The 22,400-nt window shown below is 43.2% G+C and overlaps 1 protein-coding gene across 1 annotated transcript in view; it reads left to right on the top strand.

Moving 5' to 3' along the window:
* znf704 (zinc finger protein 704) overlaps nucleotides 1-22,400 on the top strand; it is a 95,994-nt gene that overhangs the window by 14,122 nt on the left and 59,472 nt on the right. Inside the window, exon 2 of the mRNA XM_045694933.2 lies at nucleotides 2,648-2,883. Within this exon, the coding sequence (XP_045550889.1) occupies nucleotides 2,648-2,883 (236 nt within the window). The remainder of the gene's footprint in view (nucleotides 1-2,647; nucleotides 2,884-22,400) is intronic.

Genomic DNA, 22,400 nt, shown 5'->3' with positions numbered 1-22,400 from the left:
CAGGACCAAATCAGAGAGATAGGTAGGAGCAAGCCATTGTAATGCTTGTAGGTTAGCAGTAAAACCTTGAAATCAGCCCTAGCCTGAACAGGAAGCCAAAAAGTTTGGACAGAAAGTTTCTGATTTTTGCAATGTTACGTAGATGGATAAAAGCTGTCCTTGAAACAGTCTTGATCTGTTCGTCAAAAGAGAGATCAGGGTCCAGAGTAACGCTGAGGTCCTTCAGTTTTATTTGAGACGACTGTAGAACCATCAAAATTAATTGTCAGATCCGACAGAAGATCTTTTTGTTTTTTGGGACCTAGAACTAGCATCTCTGTTTTGTCCGAGTTTAAAAGTAAAACATTTTCCGCCATCCACTTCCTTATATCTGAAACACATGCTTCCAGGGATGGCAATTTTGGGGCTTCACAATGTTTCATCGAAATGTACAGCTGTGTATCGTCCGCAAAGCAGTGAAAGTTAACATTATGTTTCCGAATGACATCACCAAGAGGTAAAATATATAGTGAAAACAATAGTGGTCCAAAAACGGAACCTTGAGGAACACCAAAACTTACAGTTGATTTGTCAGAAGACAAACCATCCACAGAGACAAACTGATATCTTTCCGACAGATAAGATCTAAACCAGGCCAGAACTTGTCCGTGTAGACCGATTTCGGTTTCCAATCTCTCCAAAAGAATGTGGTGATCGATGGTAACAAAAGCAGCACAAAGGTCTAGGAGCAGGAGGACAGATGCAGAGCCTTGGTCTGACGCCATTTAAAGGTAATTTACCACCTTCACGAGTGCAGTCTCAGTGCTATGATGGGGTCTAAAACTAGACTGAAGTGTTTCGTATACAAACAGTTTCGTATACATTGTTTGTCTTCAGGAAGGCAGTGAGTTGCTGTGCAACAATTTTTTCTAAATCTTTTGAGAGGAATGGAAGATTCGATATAGGCCGATTTTTAGTTTTTTTTATATTTTCTGGGTCAAGGTTTGGCTTTTTCAAGAGTGCCACTGCCACTTTCAGTGAGTTTGGTACACATCCGGTGGATAGGGAGACATTTATTATGTTCAACAAAGGATGGCCAAGCACAGGAAGCAGCTCTTTCAGTATTTTAGTTGGAATAGGGTCCAGTATGCAGCTTGAAGGTTTAGAGGCCATGACTATTTTCATCAATATGTCAAGAGATATAGTATTAAAAAACTAGAGTGTCTATTTTGATCATAGGTCCTGGCAGTGTTGTGCAGACTCAGGACAACTGAGCTGTGGAGAAATACGCAGGTTTATGGAGGAGTCATGATCTTTTCGTCAAATAAGTTAGTGGATTTATCACTGCCGAAGTGAAAGCCATCCTCTTGGGGAATGCTGCTTTTTAGTTAGCTTTGCGACAGTATCTAAAATACATTTTGTATTGTTCTTATTCTCCTCAATTAAGTTGGAAAAATAGGATGATCGAGCAGCAGTGAGGGCTCTTCGATACTGCACGGTACTGTCTTTCCATGCTAATTGGAAGACTTCCAGTTTGGTGTTGCGACATTTCCGTTCCAATTTTCTGGAAGCTTGCTTCATGGCTCTGTATTTTCTGTATACCAGGGAGCTAGTTTATAATGACAAATGTATTTTTGTTTTTAGTGGTGCGACTACATCTAGGGTATTACGCAAGGTTAAATTGAGTTCCTCAGTTAGGTGGTTAACCAATTTTTGTACTCTAACGTCCTTGGGTAGGTGGAGGGAGTCTGGAAGGGCATCTGGGAATCTTTGGGTTGTCCGAGAATTTATAGCACGGCTTTTTATGATCCTTGGTTGGGGTCTGAGCAGATTATTTGTTGTGATTGCAAACGTAATAAAATGGTGGTCCGATAGTCCAGGATTATGAGGAAAAACGTTAAGATCCACAATATTTATTCCACGCGACAAAACTAGGTCCAGAGTATGACTGTGGCAGTGAGTAGGTCATGAGACATGTTGGACAAGTCCCACTGAGTTGATGATGGCTCCGAAAGTCTTTTGGAGAGGGTCTGTGGACTTTTCCATGTGAATATTAAAGTCACCAAAAATTGTAATATCTTCCATGACTACAAGGTCCGATAGGAAGTCAGGGAACTCAGTGAGGAACACTGTATACGGCACAGGAGGCCTGTAAACAGTAGCTATAAAAGTGATTGAGTAGGCTGCATAGATTTCATGACTAGAAGCTCGAAAGATGAAAATGCAGTAATTTTTTTATATATAAATTGAAATTTGCTAGCGTATGTGCTTGCAACACCTCTGCTTTTGCGGGATTTGCCGGGGATGTCTGTGGAAGCACAAAAAATAAATCCCACATTTTAAAAGTGAAACACTCATTAATGTACATCCTGTTGTTGTCAGCTCAACACTAGCAACACTACAAAACTGTCTGGAAGTGTGAGTATTAGCTAGAACGAGTGTGTATACACTGCATTGTGGGTAATGCTGTACCAAATGGCACATAGGATACTATATGCCTATCCAATGAAAAGCAGGGACTGGGTGGTTAAAATGTGGTTAAAATGTCAGGTGATCTTTACAATACACATCACCTTACATTTTTAGCCTCCCAGAGTCCCAGTCTTTACTAGTTAGCCTGCTGTACATGTCTCTGAGGTAACCCAGTCATACCGTTATCCCTCTGCAGCAGAGCTCCTGGAACGGCCGAGGGAACGGGGCTCCTCTGCAGAGCCAGACCATGGAGGCCCAGAAGGGGGAGGCCAACTCCCTGAGCCCAGAGGCGTTGAAGGGGGAGCGGGGAGCAGACGGAAGGAGGACGGTGCGCCCCCTTGAGGGTCCAGAGAGGGACCACACCCGCTCTGTTTCCCTGCTGGAGCAGAAACGCAAGGTGGTGTCATCCAGCATTGATGTGCCCCACGTCAGGTAAGACAAACTGTGTGTGTGGTGGGTGGATGGATGCATTGATAGAGAGTGTGTGTGTGTGTGTGTGTGTGTGTGTGTGTGTGTGTGTGTGTGTGTGTGTGTGTGTGTGTGTGTGTGTGTGTGTGTGTGTGTGTGTGTGTGTGTGTGTGTGTGTGTGTGTGTGTGTGTGTGTGTGTGTGTGTGTGTGTATCTTCCATTCCTGTCACTGTCCCTTACTGGATGACCCTCAGAACACAGGGACCCTCAGAACACATCCACGCTCATGAAGTAGCATAACCACGACTGCTAAATAGCTAGCCATTTCACATTGTGTGTGTGTGTGTGTGTGTGTGTGTGTGTGCCATGCGTGTCTCGTTGGGCTAAACTTCTTTCTACCAGTAGTCAGGGAGTATTGTAGGATCGGTGTTTGATTGCAGTCATTACCCAGGGATCTTTGGTTTGAGGTCATTACCCAGGGATCTTTGCTTTGAGGTCATTACCCAGGGATCTTTGGTTTGAGGTCATTACCCAGGGATCTTTGCTTTGAGGTCATTACCCAGGGATCTTTGCTTTGAGGTCATTACCCAGGGATCTTTGCTTTGAGGTCATTACCCAGGGATCTTTGCTTTGAGGTCATTACCCAGGGATCTTTGCTTTGAGGTCATTACCCAGGGATCTTTGCTTTGAGGTCATTACCCAGGGATCTTTGCTTTGAGGTCATTACCCAGGGATCTTTGCTTTGAGGTCATTACCCAGGGATCTGTGGTTTGAGGTCATTACCCAGGGATCTTTGCTTTGAGGTCATTACCCAGGGATCTTTGCTTTGAGGTCATTACCCAGGGATCTTTGCTTTGAGGTCATTACCCAGGGATCTTTGCTTTGAGGTCATTACCCAGGGATCTTTGCTTTGAGGTCATTACCCAGGGATCTTTGCTTTGAGGTCATTACCCAGGGATCTTTGCTTTGAGGTCATTACCCAGGGATCTTTGCTTTGAGGTCATTACCCAGGGATCTGTGGTTTGAGGTCATTACCCAGGGATCTTTGCTTTGAGGTCATTACCCAGGGATCTTTGCTTTGAGGTCATTACCCAGGGATCTTTGCTTTGAGGTCATTACCCAGGGATCTTTGCTTTGAGGTCATTACCCAGGAATCTGTTAAACTATACAATACGTCACCGTTTAAAGTGCTTTTACAGGAATCTGATTTGGCTGGGCTGCATATGGCTTTAATGTATACAATCATGTAGGCCTTACACTGCAGTGATTCAATAAATATACTGTACATCAAATAGATTCATAATGGAATGCAGCAGTAAAGCTATTTAATAATGTTATCCTCATCTTCAGCCCAAGGATTGTAGCTGTATAGATGATCAGTATTGTAAATTGCCATGTTTGTACCACATTGATTTCTCAAGCGGTTTATTGAATCCATATGCTTTATGTTGGCAAGACTGTATCTGTAGGTCATATGATCACTAGCCCATCCCGTCTAGATGTAGATTATAAAGACATTGAGTCCTGAGTGGTGACTTACCAACTATGGATATGTGCAAAATAAGCATTACATTCTGCTTAAGAACACTAATCATCGTACCCCCTCCCCCGTTGGGAGAACGAGGTCATCACGGTCCTTCAGGTGGTGGTGGTGGTGGTGGTGGGGAGGTGGTGGTGGTGGTGGGGTGGTGGTGGTGGTGTGGTGGTGGTGGTGTGGTGGTGGTGGTGTGGTGGTGGTGGTGTGGTGGTGGTGGGGAGGTGGTGGTGGTGGTGGTGGTGGTGGTGGTGGTGGTGGGGAGGTGGTGGTGGTGGTGGGGAGGTGGTGGTGGTGGTGGTGGTGGTGGTGGTGGTGGTGGTGGTGGTGGTGGTGGTGGTGGTGGTGGTGGGGAGGTGAAAGATCATCAGATTGTTTATGCTCATTGTTTGAAAGAAATGGAAGTGTTTATTGCACAAGTGAGCCCATAGGTTAATCAGCAAGCGTGGTGGAATTGCCACTACCCAATAAATACCTGCTCTGCTAATGAGGTAACATTATAATGACTACCCTATAAATACCTGCTATACAGACGAGGTAACATTATGACACTACCCAATAAATACCTGCTCTGCTAATGAGGTAACATTATAATGACTACCCTATAAATACCTGCTATACTGACGAGGTAACATTATGACACTACCCAATAAATACCTGCTCTGCTAATGAGGTAACATTATAATGACTACCCTATAAATACCTGCTATACTGACGAGGTAACATTATGACACTACCCTATAAATACCTGCTATGGTGATGAGGTAACATTATAATGACTACCCTATAAATACCTGCTATGGTGATGAGGTAACATTATAATGACTACCCTATAAATACCTGCTATACTGACGAGGTAACATTATGACACTACCCAATAAATACCTGCTCTGCTAATGAGGTAACATTATAATGACTACCCTATAAATACCTGCTATACTGACGAGGTAACATTATGACACTACCCTATAAATACCTGCTCTGCTAATGAGGTAACATTATAATGACTACCCTATAAATACCTGCTATACTGACGAGGTAACATTATGACACTACCCTATAAATACCTGCTATGCTGATGAGGTAACATTATGACACTACCCTATAAATACCTGCTATGCTAATGAGGTAACATTATGACACTACCCAATAAATACCTGCTCTGCTAATGAGGTAACATTATAATGACTACCCTATAAATACCTGCTATACTGACGAGGTAACATTATGACACTACCCTATAAATACCTGCTATGCTGATGAGGTAACATTATAATGACTACCCTATAAATACCTGCTATACTGACGAGGTAACATTATGACACTACCCAATAAATACCTGCTCTGCTAATGAGGTAACATTATAATGACTACCCTATAAATACCTGCTATACTGACGAGGTAACATTATGACACTACCCAATAAATACCTGCTCTGCTAATGAGGTAATATTATAATGACTACCCTATAAATACCTGCTATACTGACGAGGTAACATTATGACACTACCCTATAAATACCTGCTATGCTGATGAGGTAACATTATGACACTACCCTATAAATACCTGCTATGCTGATGAGGTAACATTATGACACTACCCTATAAATACCTGCTATGGTGATGAGGTAACATTATGACACTACCCTATAAATACCTGCTATGGTGATGAGGTAACATTATAATGACTACCCTATAAATACCTGCTATGCTAATGAGGTAACATTATGACACTACCCTATAAATACCTGCTATGGTGATGAGGTAACATTATGGCACTACCCTATAAATACCTGCTATGCTAATGAGGTAACATTATGACACTACCCAATAAATACCTGCTATGCTAATGAGGTAACATTATGACACTACCCTATAAATACCTGCTATGCTGATGAGGTAACATTATAATGACTACCCTATAAATACCTGCTATGCTGATGAGGTAAGATAGGAAGCGATGTGAGTTATAGTGGGTTTACTAAAATGAATTAAAAGTGACGAGCCATTCAGACCAGCCGTCCTGAGTTTAACGTCGGTAACAACATTATAGTGTTATTGTCAGTGTGTGGTCAGCATAAACTGCTTTTTCTCAGCTCCCACTGCTACTCCAGAGCAATTCAACGTTATAAGTGTGTTTTCATGATGGTTAAAATGCGATCTAATAAAGGAAAGACACACTTTGACCATTAAATGTAAAACACTCATCTACTATAAAATATCCCAGTGTTATCGAGCTAGGCCTATACGCTAGGCATTATTTCTCCTTTAGACGGGAGATGGCTGACATCCATTTAGTGCTCTTTGTAAAACTACAATACACACACACACACACACACACACACACACACACACACACAACTTTATTTCATTATTTGTTAATTGATGGATTATTGATTTGGCTTTCACATTACTTGTCTCTTTTAAACGATTAAAGTTAAAATATCTCTGTTAGGATCGAATGTATTTTGATGGATAAACCAAGGAAGGTCTTCATTACACCTGCCTCATCATACTAGGAACAGTGATCATATTGACATATTTATTGGCATCACTGGATGGCTTATTGATCACCTCCATCCCTCTGCGTCTCTCCACCTCCATCCCTCTGTGTCTCTTCACCTCCATCCCTCTGCGTCTCTTCACCTCCATCCCTCTGCGTCTCTTCACCTCCATCCCTCTGCGTCTCTCCACCTCCATCCCTCTGCGTCTCTTCACCTCCATCCCTCTGCGTCTCTTCACCTCCATCCCTCTGCGTCTCTCCACCTCCATCCCTCTGCGTCTCTTCACCTCCATCCCTCTGCGTCTCTCCACCTCCATCCCTCTGCGTCTCTCCACCTCCATCCCTCTGCGTCTCTTCACCTCCATCCCTCTGCGTCTCTCCACCTCCATCCCTCTGCGTCTCTTCACCTCCATCCCTCTGCGTCTCTTCACCTCCATCCCTCTGCGTCTCTCCACCTCCATCCCTCCCCGTCTCTTCACCTCCATCCCTCTGCGTCTCTCCACCTCCATCCCTCTGCGTCTCTCCACCTCCATCCCTCTGCGTCTCTCCACCTCCATCCCTCTGCGTCTCTTCACCTCCATCCCTCTGCGTCTCTTCACCTCCATCCCTCTGCGTCTCTTCACCTCCATCCCTCTGCGTCTCTTCACCTCCATCCCTCTGCGTCTCTCCACCTCCATCCCTCTGCGTCTCTTCACCTCCATCCCTCTGCGTCTCTCCACCTCCATCCCTCTGCGTCTCTCCACCTCCATCCCTCTGCGTCTCTTCACCTCCATCCCTCTGCGTCTCTTCACCTCCATCCCTCTGCGTCTCTTCACCTCCATCCCTCTGCGTCTCTTCACCTCCATCCCTCTGCGTCTCTCCACCTCCATCCCTCTGCGTCTCTCCACCTCCATCCCTCTGCGTCTCTCCACCTCCATCCCTCTGCGTCTCTCCACCTCCATCCCTCTGCGTCTCTCCACCTCCATCCCTCTGCGTCTCTTCACCTCCATCCCTCTGCGTCTCTTCACCTCCATCCCTCTGCGTCTCTTCACCTCCATCCCTCTGCGTCTCTTCACCTCCATCCCTCTGCGTCTCTCCACCTCCATCCCTCTGCGTCTCTTCACCTCCATCCCTCTGCGTCTCTCCACCTCCATCCCTCTGCGTCTCTTCACCTCCATCCCTCTGCGTCTCTCCACCTCCATCCCTCTGCGTCTCTCCACCTCCATCCCTCTGCGTCTCTCCACCTCCATCCCTCTGCGTCTCTTCACCTCCATCCCTCTGCGTCTCTTCACCTCCATCCCTCTGCGTCTCTCCACCTCCATCCCTCTGCGTCTCTCCACCTCCATCCCTCTGCGTCTCTCCACCTCCATCCCTCTGCGTCTCTCCACCTCCATCCCTCTGCGTCTCTTCACCTCCATCCCTCTGCGTCTCTTCACCTCCATCCCTCTGCGTCTCTTCACCTCCATCCCTCTGCGTCTCTCCACCTCCATCCCTCTGCGTCTCTTCACCTCCATCCCTCTGCGTCTCTTCCACCTCCATCCCTCTGCGTCTCTTCACCTCCATCCCTCTGCGTCTCTTCACCTCCATCCCTCTGCGTCTCTTCACCTCCATCCCTCTGCGTCTCTCTCACCTCCATCCCTCTGCGTCTCTTCCACCTCCATCCCTCTGCGTCTCTTCACCTCCATCCCTCTGCGTCTCTCCACCTCCATCCCTCTGCGTCTCTCCCTCCACCCTCGCGCCTCACCTCCCCCTCTGCGTCTCTTCACCTCCATCCCTCTGCGTCTCTTCACCTCCATCCCTCTGCGTCTCTTCACCTCCATCCCTCTGCGTCTCTCCACCTCCATCCCTCTGCGTCTCTTCACCTCCATCCCTCTGCGTCTCTTCACCTCCATCCCTCTGCGTCTCTCCACCTCCATCCCTCTGCGTCTCTTCACCTCCATCCCTCTGCGTCTCTCCACCTCCATCCCTCTGCGTCTCTTCACCTCCATCCCTCTGCGTCTCTTCACCTCCATCCCTCTGCGTCTCTTCACCTCCATCCCTCTGCGTCTCTTCACCTCCATCCCTCTGCGTCTCTTCACCTCCATCCCTCTGCGTCTCTCCACCTCCATCCCTCTGCGTCTCTCCACCTTGTTATTTTTTTCTCCCATGAGAACACAGCTGTTGATCCTCCATATCCGTCTGTCTTGTTTGTCCTGCATTGGAGAGGAATGTTTTACATATGGGGACTGACCCCTATCTGGTGAACACAAACTGCTAGATACGGAGGCTGAAGAAATTCGGTTTGGCCCCTAAGACCCTCAGGAACTTCTACAGATGCACAATGAGAGCATCCTGTCGGGCTGTATCGCCGCCTGGTACGGCAACTGCACCATCCGCAACCGCAGGGCTCTGTCACAGGAAGGCCGAGAAGATCATCAAGGACCTCAGCCACCCGAGCCACGACCTCTTCACCCCACTACCATCTAGAAGATCATCAAGGACCTCAGCCACCCGAGCCACGACCTCTTCACCCCACTACCATCTAGAAGATCATCAAGGACCTCAGCCACCCGAGCCACGACCTCTTCACCCCACTACCATCTAGAAGATCATCAAGGACCTCAGCCACCCCGCTACCATCTAGAAGATCATCAAGGACCTCAGCCACCCCACTACCATCTAGAAGATCATCAAGGACCTCAGCCACCCGAGCCACGACCTCTTCACCCCACTACCATCTAGAAGGTGGAGACAGTACAGGTGTATCAAAGCTTAGACCGAGAGACTGAAAAACAGCTTCTTCCTCCAGGCCATCAGACTGTTAAATAGTCACCATTAGCCAGCCTCCACCCAATGCCCTGCCCTGAACATTAGTCACTGTTACTAGCTAGCTACTACCCGGTACTCTACCCTGCACCTTAGAGACCCTATGTACATAGTCATTGAACACTGGTCATTTTTAATCATGTTTACATACTGTTTTACTCACTTCATATTTATATACTGTATTCTAGTCAAGGCTAATCCTATATAACTACTGCTGTACACAACTTTTCTATTCATATACAGTCCATAATGTCTATACACACCATCCTATATAACTACTGCTGTACACAACTTTTCTATTCATATACTGTCCATAATGTCTATACACACCATCCATATATATTCATATACAGTCCATAATGTCTATACACACCGTCCTATACATATACAGTGTATTTATATTCCGGACTCTGACTTTGCTTGTTCTAATATTTCTATATTTCTTAATTCCTTTATTTTTTGGATTTGTGTGTATTGTTGGGTATTACTGTACTGTTGAAGTTAGAAACATAAGCATGTTGCTACAGCTGTGATAATATCTGCAAAATGTGTACACGACCAGTAACATTTTATTTACGAGGAGAGGAGAAAATGTGTGTAAGAAATTAAACAATAATAATTGCTATACAACGGTTATTATGGAGACCGTGGTCATTTGGCTGGTCAAATACCGTCCTCCATAATTCCATGACCGTCACAGCCCTAATGCCATTAGATGAACAGTGAGAGCAGAATCTGCTCTAGTAGCCTGGCCCAGATGTCCTTGAACAGTCAAAAAGGCCTCTGCATCTGCAATCTCCATCTTTGTTCCAGTCGGAATTTGCCACGCACCGTTTTGGGTGGACTCTTAATGGATAATGTGGCTACCTCATGCTGCTAGAAACCTTTAATCTAGCCATGTTGGTCTCTGTGCTATGGTTTCCTCTTCCCACAATGCACATGTTGTATTTAATTTTTCAAAAGTCTCATATGCAAACGGATATCTACAGATGAAATGTTAAGTGTCTGTAGTGGATAGGCCAGTTGTGAAACTTCAATGGTTGTAATCTCCTTTATTCATGTTCCATTCTACCAGGTGGGTACCCTGATATCCAGCAGCCAAGTAATTCCTTTTGTGAGGGCCATTCTAGAGTGCATTCTATAATGTGACAATGCCCAATTAAACCCCCACCCAATCCCAAGCAGGTTTCAATTCATCACTCAAAAGAAGGGAGAAGAAAAAAAGGAATTATCCTCTCCCCTTACTTGGCTGTAGGCTATAGGATCTCCGACGCTGTCTAATAGCTTAAGCACACTCTCAGACTGAAATTAATGGGAGTGGAGAGAGACAATTCTGTCTGGGGCTTCAATAGGAACAAGTTCGAGTTCCTCTTCCTCAGTGACCTCTCCCCAGTGCAGGACCATTATTGCCTTCAGATTAAGGTCCACACACCTGTGACCGATTTCTGCTGCGAACGTTAGACGCTTTCAAGGGGAATAAACGCTTCTGCCACTACCATAGTAACTGTTAGTAACCTTTATCCCATAATGGGGGCTTGGGCAAGAGAGGGAAGGGGAGAGGGAGGGAATGGTGGAGTGGGAGGGAATGATAGAGCAAGAATGCCTGAGGAATTGTTTTGAATCAATTCCCAGAGCAGTGTGAATTTGAGGTTTTAAACTGCGTTTCTTTCAAAGTTGTGATTTACAAGAGAACTGCCGCGATGTTTGCTGCTGGTGCTCCAGTCCACAGTAACCTACAGAAGATGGTCACCTCAGTGGAGTATACAGTGCCTTCAGAAAGTATTCATACCGCTTGACTTATTCCACATTTTGTTGTGTTACAGCCTGAATTCAAAATGGATGATTTTTTTTTTTTTTCCTTCACCCATCTACACACAATAACCCATAATGAAAAAGTGAAAACACGTTTTTAGAAGAAAAAAATTATAATGTGCTAATGAAATACAGAAATGTCTTATTTACGTATGTATTCACATCCCTTTGCTGTGACACTCCAAATTGAGCTAAGGTGCATGCAATTTTCTTTGGTCATCCTTGATGTCACTACAACTTGATTGGAACAGTGTATCTCAAATTTGCACACACAGATGCACCTTTGACATATTTTACATTTTAGAGTGGCCAGACGGAAGCCACTCCTGAGAAAAAGGCACATTACAGCACGCCTGGAGTTTGTAAAAAACTCTGAGATCATAAGGCAAAAGATTTTGTTGTCTGATGAGACAAAAATGTTACTATTTGTCCTGAATGCAAAGCGCAATGTCTGGAGAAAACCAGGCACAACCAGGCATAGCTCATCACCCATCTAACACCATCAAATCAAATGTTATTAGTCACATGTGCCGAATACAACAGGTGTGACCTTACAGTGAAATGCTTACTTACAAGCCCCTAACCAACAATGCAGTTTAAAAAATACTAATAAGAATAAGAAATAAAAGGAACAAGTAATTAAAGAACAGCAGTAAAATAACCAATAGCCAGACTATATACAGGGGGTACCGGTACAGAGTCAATGTGCGGGGGCACCGGTTAATTGAGGTAATATGTACATGTAGGTAGAGTCATTAAAATGACAGAGTGGCAGCAGTGTAAAAGAGAAGGAGGGGGGGGCAATGCAAATAGTCTGGGTAGCCATTTGAATAGATGTTCAAGAGTCTTATGGCTTGAGGGTAGAAGCTGTTTAAAAGCCTCTTGGACCTAGACTTGGCTCTCTGGTACTGCTTGCCGTGCGGTAGCAGAGAGAACAGTCTATGACTTGGGTGGCTGGACTTTGACAATTTTTAGGACCTTCCTCTGACACGGCCTGGTATAGAGGTCCTGGATGGCAGGACGTTTGGCCCTGGTGATGTACTGGGCCTGAAAATCTGCATGGAAGAATGAGAGAAAATCCCCAAATCCAGATGTGCAAAGCTGATACAGACCCAATACCCAAGACGACTCAAAGCTGATACAGACCCAATACCCAAGACGACTCAAAGCTGATACAGACCCAATACCCAAGACGACTCAAAGCTGATACAGACCCAATACCCAAGACGACTCAAAGCTGATACAGACCCAATACCCAAGACGACTCAAAGCTCATAGAAGACCCAAGACGACTCAAAGCTGATACAGACCCAATACCCAAGACGACTCAAAGCTGATAGAAGACCCAAGACGACTCAAAGCTGATACAGACCCAATACCCAAGACGACTCAAAGCTGATAGAAGACCCAAGACGACTCAAAGCTGATACAGACCCAATACCCAAGACGAGTCAAAGATGATACAGACAAACCCAAGACGACTCAAAGCTGATACAGACATACCCAAGACGAGTCAAAGCTGTAATCGCTGCCAAAGGTGCTTCTACAAAGTATTGACTCAGGGTTGTGAATACTTATGTCAATGAAATTTCTATATTTAATTTTAAATATATTTGCAAACATTTCTAAAAACATGTTTTCACTTTGTCATTATGGGGTGCATCCTGTAACACAACAAAATGTGGAATAAGTCAATGGATATGAATACTTTCCAAAGGCTCTGTAGACCTACCTGTAAGTGCTGTAGTGTGTTAAATTACTGTAGAATAGAGAAAAGAATGTATGGTGCTGGTTATGGTAAAAATGACCTGAGGGCCTCTGGCGGTCTGGGGACCTTTCATTCACACACGTACACTGCCTTCAGAAAGTATTTATACCCCTTGACTTATTCCACATTTCGTTGTGTTACAGCCCGACTTCAAAATAGGTTAAAAAAAAACACACATTTGATCCATCTACACACAATCCCCCAGAATGACAAAGTGAAAACATGTTTTTAGAATATTTAGCAAATGAATTGAAAATTAAATGAAATATCTAATTTAAATAAGTATTCACACCCCTGAGTTAATAAATTGCAGTAATTACAGCTGTGAGTCTTTCTGGGTAAGTCTATAAGAGTGATTACAGCTGTGAGTCTTTCTGGGTAAGTCTATAAGAGCTTTGCACAACTGGATTGCACAATATTTGTTAAAAAATTCTTCAAGCTCATTGCAAGTTGGTTGTTGCTCATTGCTACATAGCCATTTTAGATTTTCAAGCTGACTTAAGTAAAAACTGTAACTAGGCCACTCAGGAACATTCAATGCCGTCTTGGTAAGCAACTCCAGTGTGTTTTAAGTTATTGTCCTGCTGAAAGGTGAATTTGTCTCCCGGTGTCTGTTGAAAGCAGACTGAACCATGTTTTCCTCTAGGATTTTGCCTGTGCTTAGCTCTATTCCGTTTCTTTTTATACAAAAAAACTCCAGTCCTTGATGATGACAAGTATACTCATAACATGATGCAGCCACCACTATGCTTGAAAATATGAAGAGTGGTACTCAGTGATGTGTTGGATTTGCCTCAAACATAACGCTTTATATTTATGGAGATAAAGTTAATTTCTTTGCTACATTTTTTGCAGTTTTGTTTTAGTGCCTTGTTGCAAGCAGGATGCATGTTTTTGTATTTAAAAAAAATTCTATACAGATTTCTTTTCACTCTGTCGTTTAGGTTAGTATTGTAGAGTAAATACAATGTTGTTTATCCATCCTCAGTTTTCTCCTATCACAGCCATTAAACTGTGTAACTTTTTTAAAGTCACCATTGGCCTCATGGTGAAATCCCTGAGCGGTTTCCTTCCTCTCCATTAACTGAGTTAGGAAGGACGACTGTATCTTTGTAATGACTGGGTGTATTGATACACCATCCAAAGTGTAATTACTTTATCTACCTCTTTGCGAGACATTGGAAAACCACCCTGGTCTTTGTTGTTGTTGAATCTGTGTTTGAAATTCACTGCTCGACTGAGGGACCTTAGAATTATCTGTATGTGTGGGGAACAGAGATGAGGTAGTAATCGGGGGAGGGTGTGGCTCAGTTGGTAGAGCATGGTGTTTGCAACGTGTTTGCAACGCCAGGGTTGTGGGTTCGATTCCCACGGGGGACCAGTACGGAATAAATAAAATGTATGAAATGTATGCATTCACTACTGTAAGTCGCTCTGGATAAGAGCGTCTGCTAAATGACTAAAATGTAAAAAAATAATAATAATCATCATATTAAACACTTATTATGTGACTTGGTAAGCACATTTTTACTCTTGAACCTATTTAAGCTTGCCATAAGAAAGGGGTTGAATACTTATTGACTAAAGACATTTCAGCTTTTCATTTTTAATTAATTTGTAAGTGACACAAAACAGCAATTGAATCCATTTGAAATCCCAATTTGGAAAAAGTCAAGGGGTGTGAATACTTTCTGAAGGCACTGTACATGTCAGCTATTCTGTACATCTCATTTATTGTATTGAGTAGGTTAGCTCATCATATTTCTTCACACCATGAACCTTCTGTACAATCAACACTCTACTATATGATGATTAACCTATTGTCCCTCCCTCCCGACTGCAACCAGCCCCCAGATACAGTTCTATGTGAGACACAGCAGGCTTAATAAAACATCTTAGAATGTGGAACTTCTCACAAAGAAGGAGGATTCAGCCTACAGTTCTTGTTTATGTTTAGGTATGCTTCAATTCAAGGTTTGTAGTACTCCCTTCCACCAATGGCACTGAATACATAGACACCGTGTTGGTACTCGTATGGTTTTTAAGAAGCTGTTTAGTCTTACTGTTCGTTTGAGGGACTTGTTTTTTCCCTATAGCAGGAAACGTCCAATTGTAATGCGAGCTGGGGAGCTGACTGGTGGAGACTGATCGGCACAAAACGTTTGACAAATAGCTTTCTGGAGACTAATTGTTAGCAGGAGAAGTGAAGTTTAGTTTGGGGGGAAATCAAGAAAGCGACTCTGCTTATTAAAACAACGGTCAGCCAATGATCTGCGGTTTCAAGGCCTGGCCTCCTTACCTGGGTTCAAATACTATTTGAAATCTTTCAAATATTTTTTATTTACTTCTCTGCCTGGAACGCCAAATGGGCGCAGTTTGCCGTTTTATGACTGTTCTATTGGTTCCATTGCAACAGGAAAGCTTAATTAAGCACATATTATGTATTTGAAATGATTTCGAGTAGTATTTGAACCCAGATATGGCCTCCTTGACCGACATCTTTAGTTCTCACGCATGCATGGAGAACCAGTGTGTGTTTTTCACTGAAGTTTCTCATGTTTATCAAAAAATAACCTGTTTAAAAAAAAAAAGTTATACTCACAGCAGGCTTAGACTTTTTTTAGTTTGACAAATGTTTTGTTATTGAACGTCTGATGAATATACGTCAATAACATAAGCCTTTTTGACTGGTGATAAACCCGGCCGTGTGCTGAACATAAACATGTAGCCTAGTCAAAGATTAATGTTACAACCTAACTTCAAACAAAGTCCAAACAAATCTGTTTCTTTGGGTTTGTTGTATGTGTGTATGTGGGTTCTGGAATGGAACTGCATTGTGTTCTGAGTGTTCCGCCAGCAGCCATGTGTTCTATCCAACCTACTGGCCCAGCGCTGTAACGTAGCCAGCTCTCAGCCAGGGAACGCAGCCAAAACGCTCTTTTCCTCCTGAGGGACTACAGCATTATCGTCTGTTTTGAAGTGACGTTGCCTTTTTAATCTTCCCTTTCTCCTCTTGTAGTTTTTTTACTACGGTATTTCATTTCTTTCTCCTCTTTTTCTGGCACACTGATACAGTTGCCGGATATGTGCAAACTGCAAAGGGGTTTGGCTGGATGAATGTCGAAATAGAGAGGGGGAGGTGTGAGGTTTGTGTGGCGGGTAGTCAGCTCAAAGTAGCAATGGAACAATATGGTCTCTCAGCGGCAGAGCAATGCTGCTCAGGATAGCGTTGGCCAAAGAAAACAATTTGCTCCAGAGAGAGTGAATGGTGGTTGGTCTGTTAGTTACTAGAGACCATGTGATTACCGTCTGAAAAGAAGGTGTTTCTCCCCTCTCTTTCTCTGCAGCAGAGCAGGGTGGAAGCCTTCCAGACAGCCCTCAGTTGAGAGAGAGAGAGACTTCACTCCTCCAGCCCAGCCCTGGCGTGCACCAACACCCTCTTATCGGATTGGACACGGATAGGTTTATTCGTCCGTCTGACTTCCTCGAATGTACTGAGCAATGATTGAAATATTCTGTAAGCCGTATCAGATTGGCTCTGGCAGCAACATTCTGCTAAAAATACAGCAACAGAATTCCAGTCGTCTCACAAAGAATTAATGGTCCCCCTTTGTTAGGTGTGTGTTTATATTCTATAGAGAAACTAGCAGGCAAACTAACAACTAGTAGACCGCTGTCTGAATGCACTGACACGTTCATATTTTATAGAGCAGGTAGTAACTTCTTAATAAATACGACCAACTCACTTTCTCACTTGTTTTCCCCTCTTTTCATGGGTGTTTGTCACACCTGTCCTTATTTCACCTTCAACCACCAGGCCTCACATAAAGCAAAGCTTTAATCTGTGTAATCTCCGTGTTTGGTTTTGGTCAATAAGAAAGATCTCAGCTGCCAGAAAACCGCCAATGAATCTCTTTTCATCCTTGAACAATAGAACCGTTTCCATGAGACATTCTAGAATCTCTCCAACACTGTGACCACCTGTGATGGTGTTGTGTGGGGAATGCCCTTGCCATGCATTGGAATTTATTTACCAATCGGCAGTTTAATGAAATATGGTGAGTGTAGTAAGTTTGAGGGGAGTGGTTGATTATGGCATTCAGCCCAGTCAGTATCCAATCTAAAAAAGTTGATCTGATGGCGGCTGAGTTGCCAAGCCGCTGAGGCGTGCTGCTTGTGTGTTGGGCAGGGATAATTTATACCAAACACAAATGGGCTTTGCCACGTTGTCGCATCACAGGCCTCAAAAGAAAGCATGAACAAACACACACACACACACACACACACACACACACACACACACACACACACACACACACACACACACACACACACAGCCCACTAATAAGGACTGTAAATGAGCAATGGGAAGTGACTGAAGGTTCCATTTTTGACAACGTCTCTTTCTAAGCATCGGCATTAAAAAGTTATTGCCATGACAACATAAATACCTGGATAATGTATTCAGAATGGTTATGACGATTACAGAAGATGCATAGATGGTAGTAGGAGTTGACTTATTACTGGAGAGATTCATTCTGAAACCATCAACAATAAAAAAATCGATTTACATTTATTGAAATCATAAGAGTATGGCTGTCAGGTTTTATGGCTGTCAGGGGAGGCGAGACCAATATGTCCGTAGCTTGGGTTTGACAGTGTGGAAGACATTGTAAATCCATGAAGAAATCAATCAGTGATGCGTACAAGGCCCGTCTTGCTATGTAAATGGATCCCATAGATACCGATCGCAAGGTTCCCATAGATACCGATCGCAAGGTTCCCATAGATACCGATCGCAAGGTTCCCATGGTCCTCTCTCATTGTCAAGTGTGATCAAACACAAACTTTAGTGGGATGCAAGGCCAAAGTCAGTATTAAAGAAACAGAGACTGCACACTCAAGCTCCACCGCGTACCTTTATTAATATACAAACACCGTTTCACCGGGAGTGTACCACACCCATATTTATAGAGATAAAACAAGCACCAATTAGGGTGGGTCTATACATGTTTAAGTGGAAAGGTGCAACACAAAAACTATATATACACTACCGGTCAAAAGTTTGAGAACACCTACACATTCCTACACATTTTCTTTATTTTTACTATTTTAAAACATCATCATGTAGTAACCCAAAAAGTTTTAAACAAATCAAAATATATTTGAGATTCTTCAAATAGCCACCCTTTGCCTTGATGACAGCTTTGCACTCTTGGCATTCTCTCAAGCAGTATTTCTTTTAGGGGTTAGGGCAAATCAAGTCTAACATTTTAAAGTGGAAATGACAAATTTAGGAGCCTTATAAAACCTAGAATACACTACAAGGTTACATTTCCTGCTGGAAAATTCTCAGCAGCATAAGAGTGATCAAATTAAGATTCTACATCTGTAGACACTCGTCTTGGGTTACATTCTGGAATCTTTCAGACGTCCTGTTCAGCCACTCCTCGGGGTAGCCCCTTTGTTCGAAAACACTGGCACAGATCTTAGAGACAACCTACTATTTTCAAACACCCTCCCCAGGTAGTGTACAAAAGCCCCCCTTACATCAGACAGATGGTTGTCAAGTAAGATTTGCCCTGTGTGCCTTATATGAATGCTCATACAGTTATAATATTCATTCAAGGGTTTTTCTTTATTTTTACTAATTTCTACATTGTAGAATAATAGTGAAGACATCAAAACTTTGAAATAACACACATTTGGGTTCCAACCGCTGTATCTTTGTGAGACGTGGTGTGGGTGAACGGATGATCTCCACGTGTGTATTTCCCACCGGTAAAATATGGAGGAGGCTGAGTTATGGTGTGGGTGTGCTTTGCTGATGACACTGTCTGTGATTTATTTAGAATTCAAGGCACACATAACCAGCATGGCTACCACAGAATTCTGCAGCAATATGCCATCCCATCTGGTTTGGGCTTAGTGGGACTATCATTTTTCAACAGGACAATAACCCAACACACCTCCAGGCTGTGTAATGGCTATTTGACCAAGAAGGTGAGAGATGGAGTGCTGCATCAGATGACCTGGCCTCCACAATCCCGACCTCATTCAAATTGAGATGGTTTGGGATGAGTCGGACCACAGAGTGAAGGAAAAGCAGCCAACAAGTGCTCATCATATGTGGGAACTCCTTCAAGACTGTTGGAAAAGCATTCCAGGTGAAGATGTTTGAGAGAATGCAAAGCTGAGTGTGCAAAGCTGTCATCAAGGCAAAGGGTGGCTACTTTGAAGAATCTAAAATATATTTTGATTTGTTTAACCTCTTACATCTAGATGTGCCGCTAGCGGATCGCCTCGCCAATATCCAATGATAGAGCGTGGCGCGAATTACAAACACCTCAGAAATCCAAAAACTTCAATTTTTCAAACATATGACTATTTTACACCATTTTAAAGACAAGACTCTCCTTTATCTAACCACATTGTCCGATTTCAAAAAGGCTTTACAGCGAAAGCAAAACATTAGATTATGTCAGGAGAGTACCCAGCCAGAAATAATCACACACCCATTTTTCAAGCTAGCATATAATGTCACAAAAACCAAAACCACAGCTAAATGCAGCACTAACCTTTGATGATCTTCATCAGATGACACTCCTAGGACATTATGTTATACAATACATGCATGTTTTGTTCAATCAAGTTCATATTTATATAAAAAAAACAGCTTTTTACATTAGCATGTGACGTTCAGAACTAGCATACCCACCGAAAACTTCTGTGAATTTACTAAATTACTCACGATAAACGTTCACAAAATACATAACAATTATTTTAAGAATTATAGATACAGAACTCCTTTATGCAATCGCGGTGTCCGATTTTAAAATAGCTTTTTGGTGAAAGCACATTTTGCAATATTCTGAGTAGATAGCCCGGCCATCATGGCTAGCTATTTTGACACCCACCAAGTTTGGCACTCACCAAACTCAGATTTACTATAAGAAAAATTAGATTACCTTTGCTGTTCTTCGTCAGAATGCACTCCCAGGACTTCATCAAAATGCACTCCCAGGACTTCTACTTCAACACCCAATGTTGTTTTGGTTCCAAATAATCCATAGTTATATCCAAATAGCTGCGTTTTGTTCTTGCGTTCAAGACACTATCCGAAGGGTGACGCGCCGGCGCATATCGTGAAAAAAAAATTCAAAATATTCCATTACCGTACTTCGAAGCATGTCAAACGCTGTTTAAAATAAATTTTTATGCGATTTTTCTCGTAAAATAGCGATAATATTCCGACCGGGAGACGTTGTTTTCGTTCAAACACTGAAAATAGAAAATGGAGTCTTCACATGCACTCGCGCCCCCGTGTCATTGTTCTCAGAACGACCACTTTCCAAAACCCCTACTGTTTTTCGCCCAGGGACTGCAGAGTCATCATTCCCCGTTCTGGCGCCTTCTGAGAGCCTATGGGAGCCTTAGAAAATGTCACGTTACAGCAGAGATCCTCTATTTTTGATAAAGAAGCTATAGAAGGCCAAGAAATGGTCAGAGAGGGCACTTCCTGTATGGAATCTTCTCAGGTTTTGGCCTGCCATATGAGTTCTGTTATACTCACAGACACCATTCAAACAGTTTTAGAAACTTTAGGGTGTTTTCTATCCAAAGCCAATAATTATATGCATATTCTAGTTTCTGGGCAGGAGTAATAACCAGATTAAATCGGGTACGTTTTTTATCCGGCCGTGAAAATACTGCCCCCTATCCTAAACAGGTTAACACTTTTTTGGTTACTACATGATTCCATACGTGTTATTTCATAGTTATATATATATATATATATATATACATTTATTATTATTTAGAGTTTTTGTGTTGCCCCTATTCAACTTAAATATGTATGGACCCACCCTCATTGGTGGTTGTCTTAAGTCTATAGATATGGGTGTGGTACTCTCCCAGTGGAATGACCTGACAAAGAGCCTTGCAGGATGGAAACATTTGTTAATTAATAAAGGTACATGGTGGAGCTTATGAGTGTGCAGGCTCTGTTTCTTTTATACCTTTCTCATTGTTCAACACACATTATTTTCTGCGTTATTTTCATCCCGCATTTGCCAATAAATGATTCTAATTGACCAATAAGGTGGTACAAAGTCCACAGGCTTACTAATGAGGTGGTGGAATTTCTTTGTTCTGAATATGACTCCTTTTTAGCTGGTCCTAGATCTGTTATTGCTGCACCCATCTCCTGTAGTCAAGCCAAACAGAAGACTGATCTGGGACCAGGCTAGACTCCTCTTTAACAGGGATAAAAACATCACTTTCATGTCGTTATGTAGTTGAGTAGGAGTAATATGCAATATTTACAAAACCTTTCAAATAATGATATACCCATTCTAGAGTGCCAATTAGGAATTTGAGATTGGTTTCATTTCTCAACCCCCATCTCTCAGCCTTTTGGCAAATTAGTAGTTAGTGGTTCTACATCTGCATTGCTTGCTGTTTGGGGTTTTAGGCTGGGTTTCTGTGTAAGCACTTTGTGACATCTGCTGATGTAAAAAGGGCTTTGTAAATAAACTCAGCAAAAAAAGATACTTCCTCTCACTGTCAACTGCGTTTTATTTTCAGCAAACTTATATGTGTACATATTTGTATGAACATAACAAGATTCAACAACTGAGACGTAAACTGAACAAGTTCCACAGACTAACAGAAATAGAATAATGTGTCCCTGAACAAAGGGGGGGGGGGGGTCAAAATCAAAAGTAACTGTCAGTATCTGGTGTGGCCACCAGCTGTATTAAGTACTGGGGGGAATGGCCCTAGCCCTCACCCTCCGATCCAACAGGTCCCAGACTTGCTCAATGGGATTGAGATCCGGGCTCTTCGCTGGCCAAGGCAGAACACTGACATTCCTGTGTTGCAGGAAGACACCCTACTCTCACACCTTAATGAATCCAGGACCAGGCTTCTGCAGACACCCTAGTCTGACACCTTAATGAATCCAGGACCAGGCTTCTGCAGACACCCTACTCTGACACACCTTAATGTATCCAGGACCAGGCTTCTGCAGACACCCTACTCTGACACCTTAATGTATCCAGGACCAGGCTTCTGCAGACACCCTACTCTGACACCTTAATGTATCCAGGACCAGGCTTCTGCAGACACCCTACTCTGACA

The sequence above is a fragment of the Salmo salar genome, chromosome 14 (assembly GCF_965601325.2).
Source record: "Salmo salar chromosome 14, fSalSal1, whole genome shotgun sequence".
In the NCBI taxonomy this organism is placed as follows: Eukaryota; Metazoa; Chordata; class Actinopteri; order Salmoniformes; family Salmonidae; genus Salmo; species Salmo salar.
This window is presented reverse-complemented; position numbering and strand designations above follow the sequence as displayed.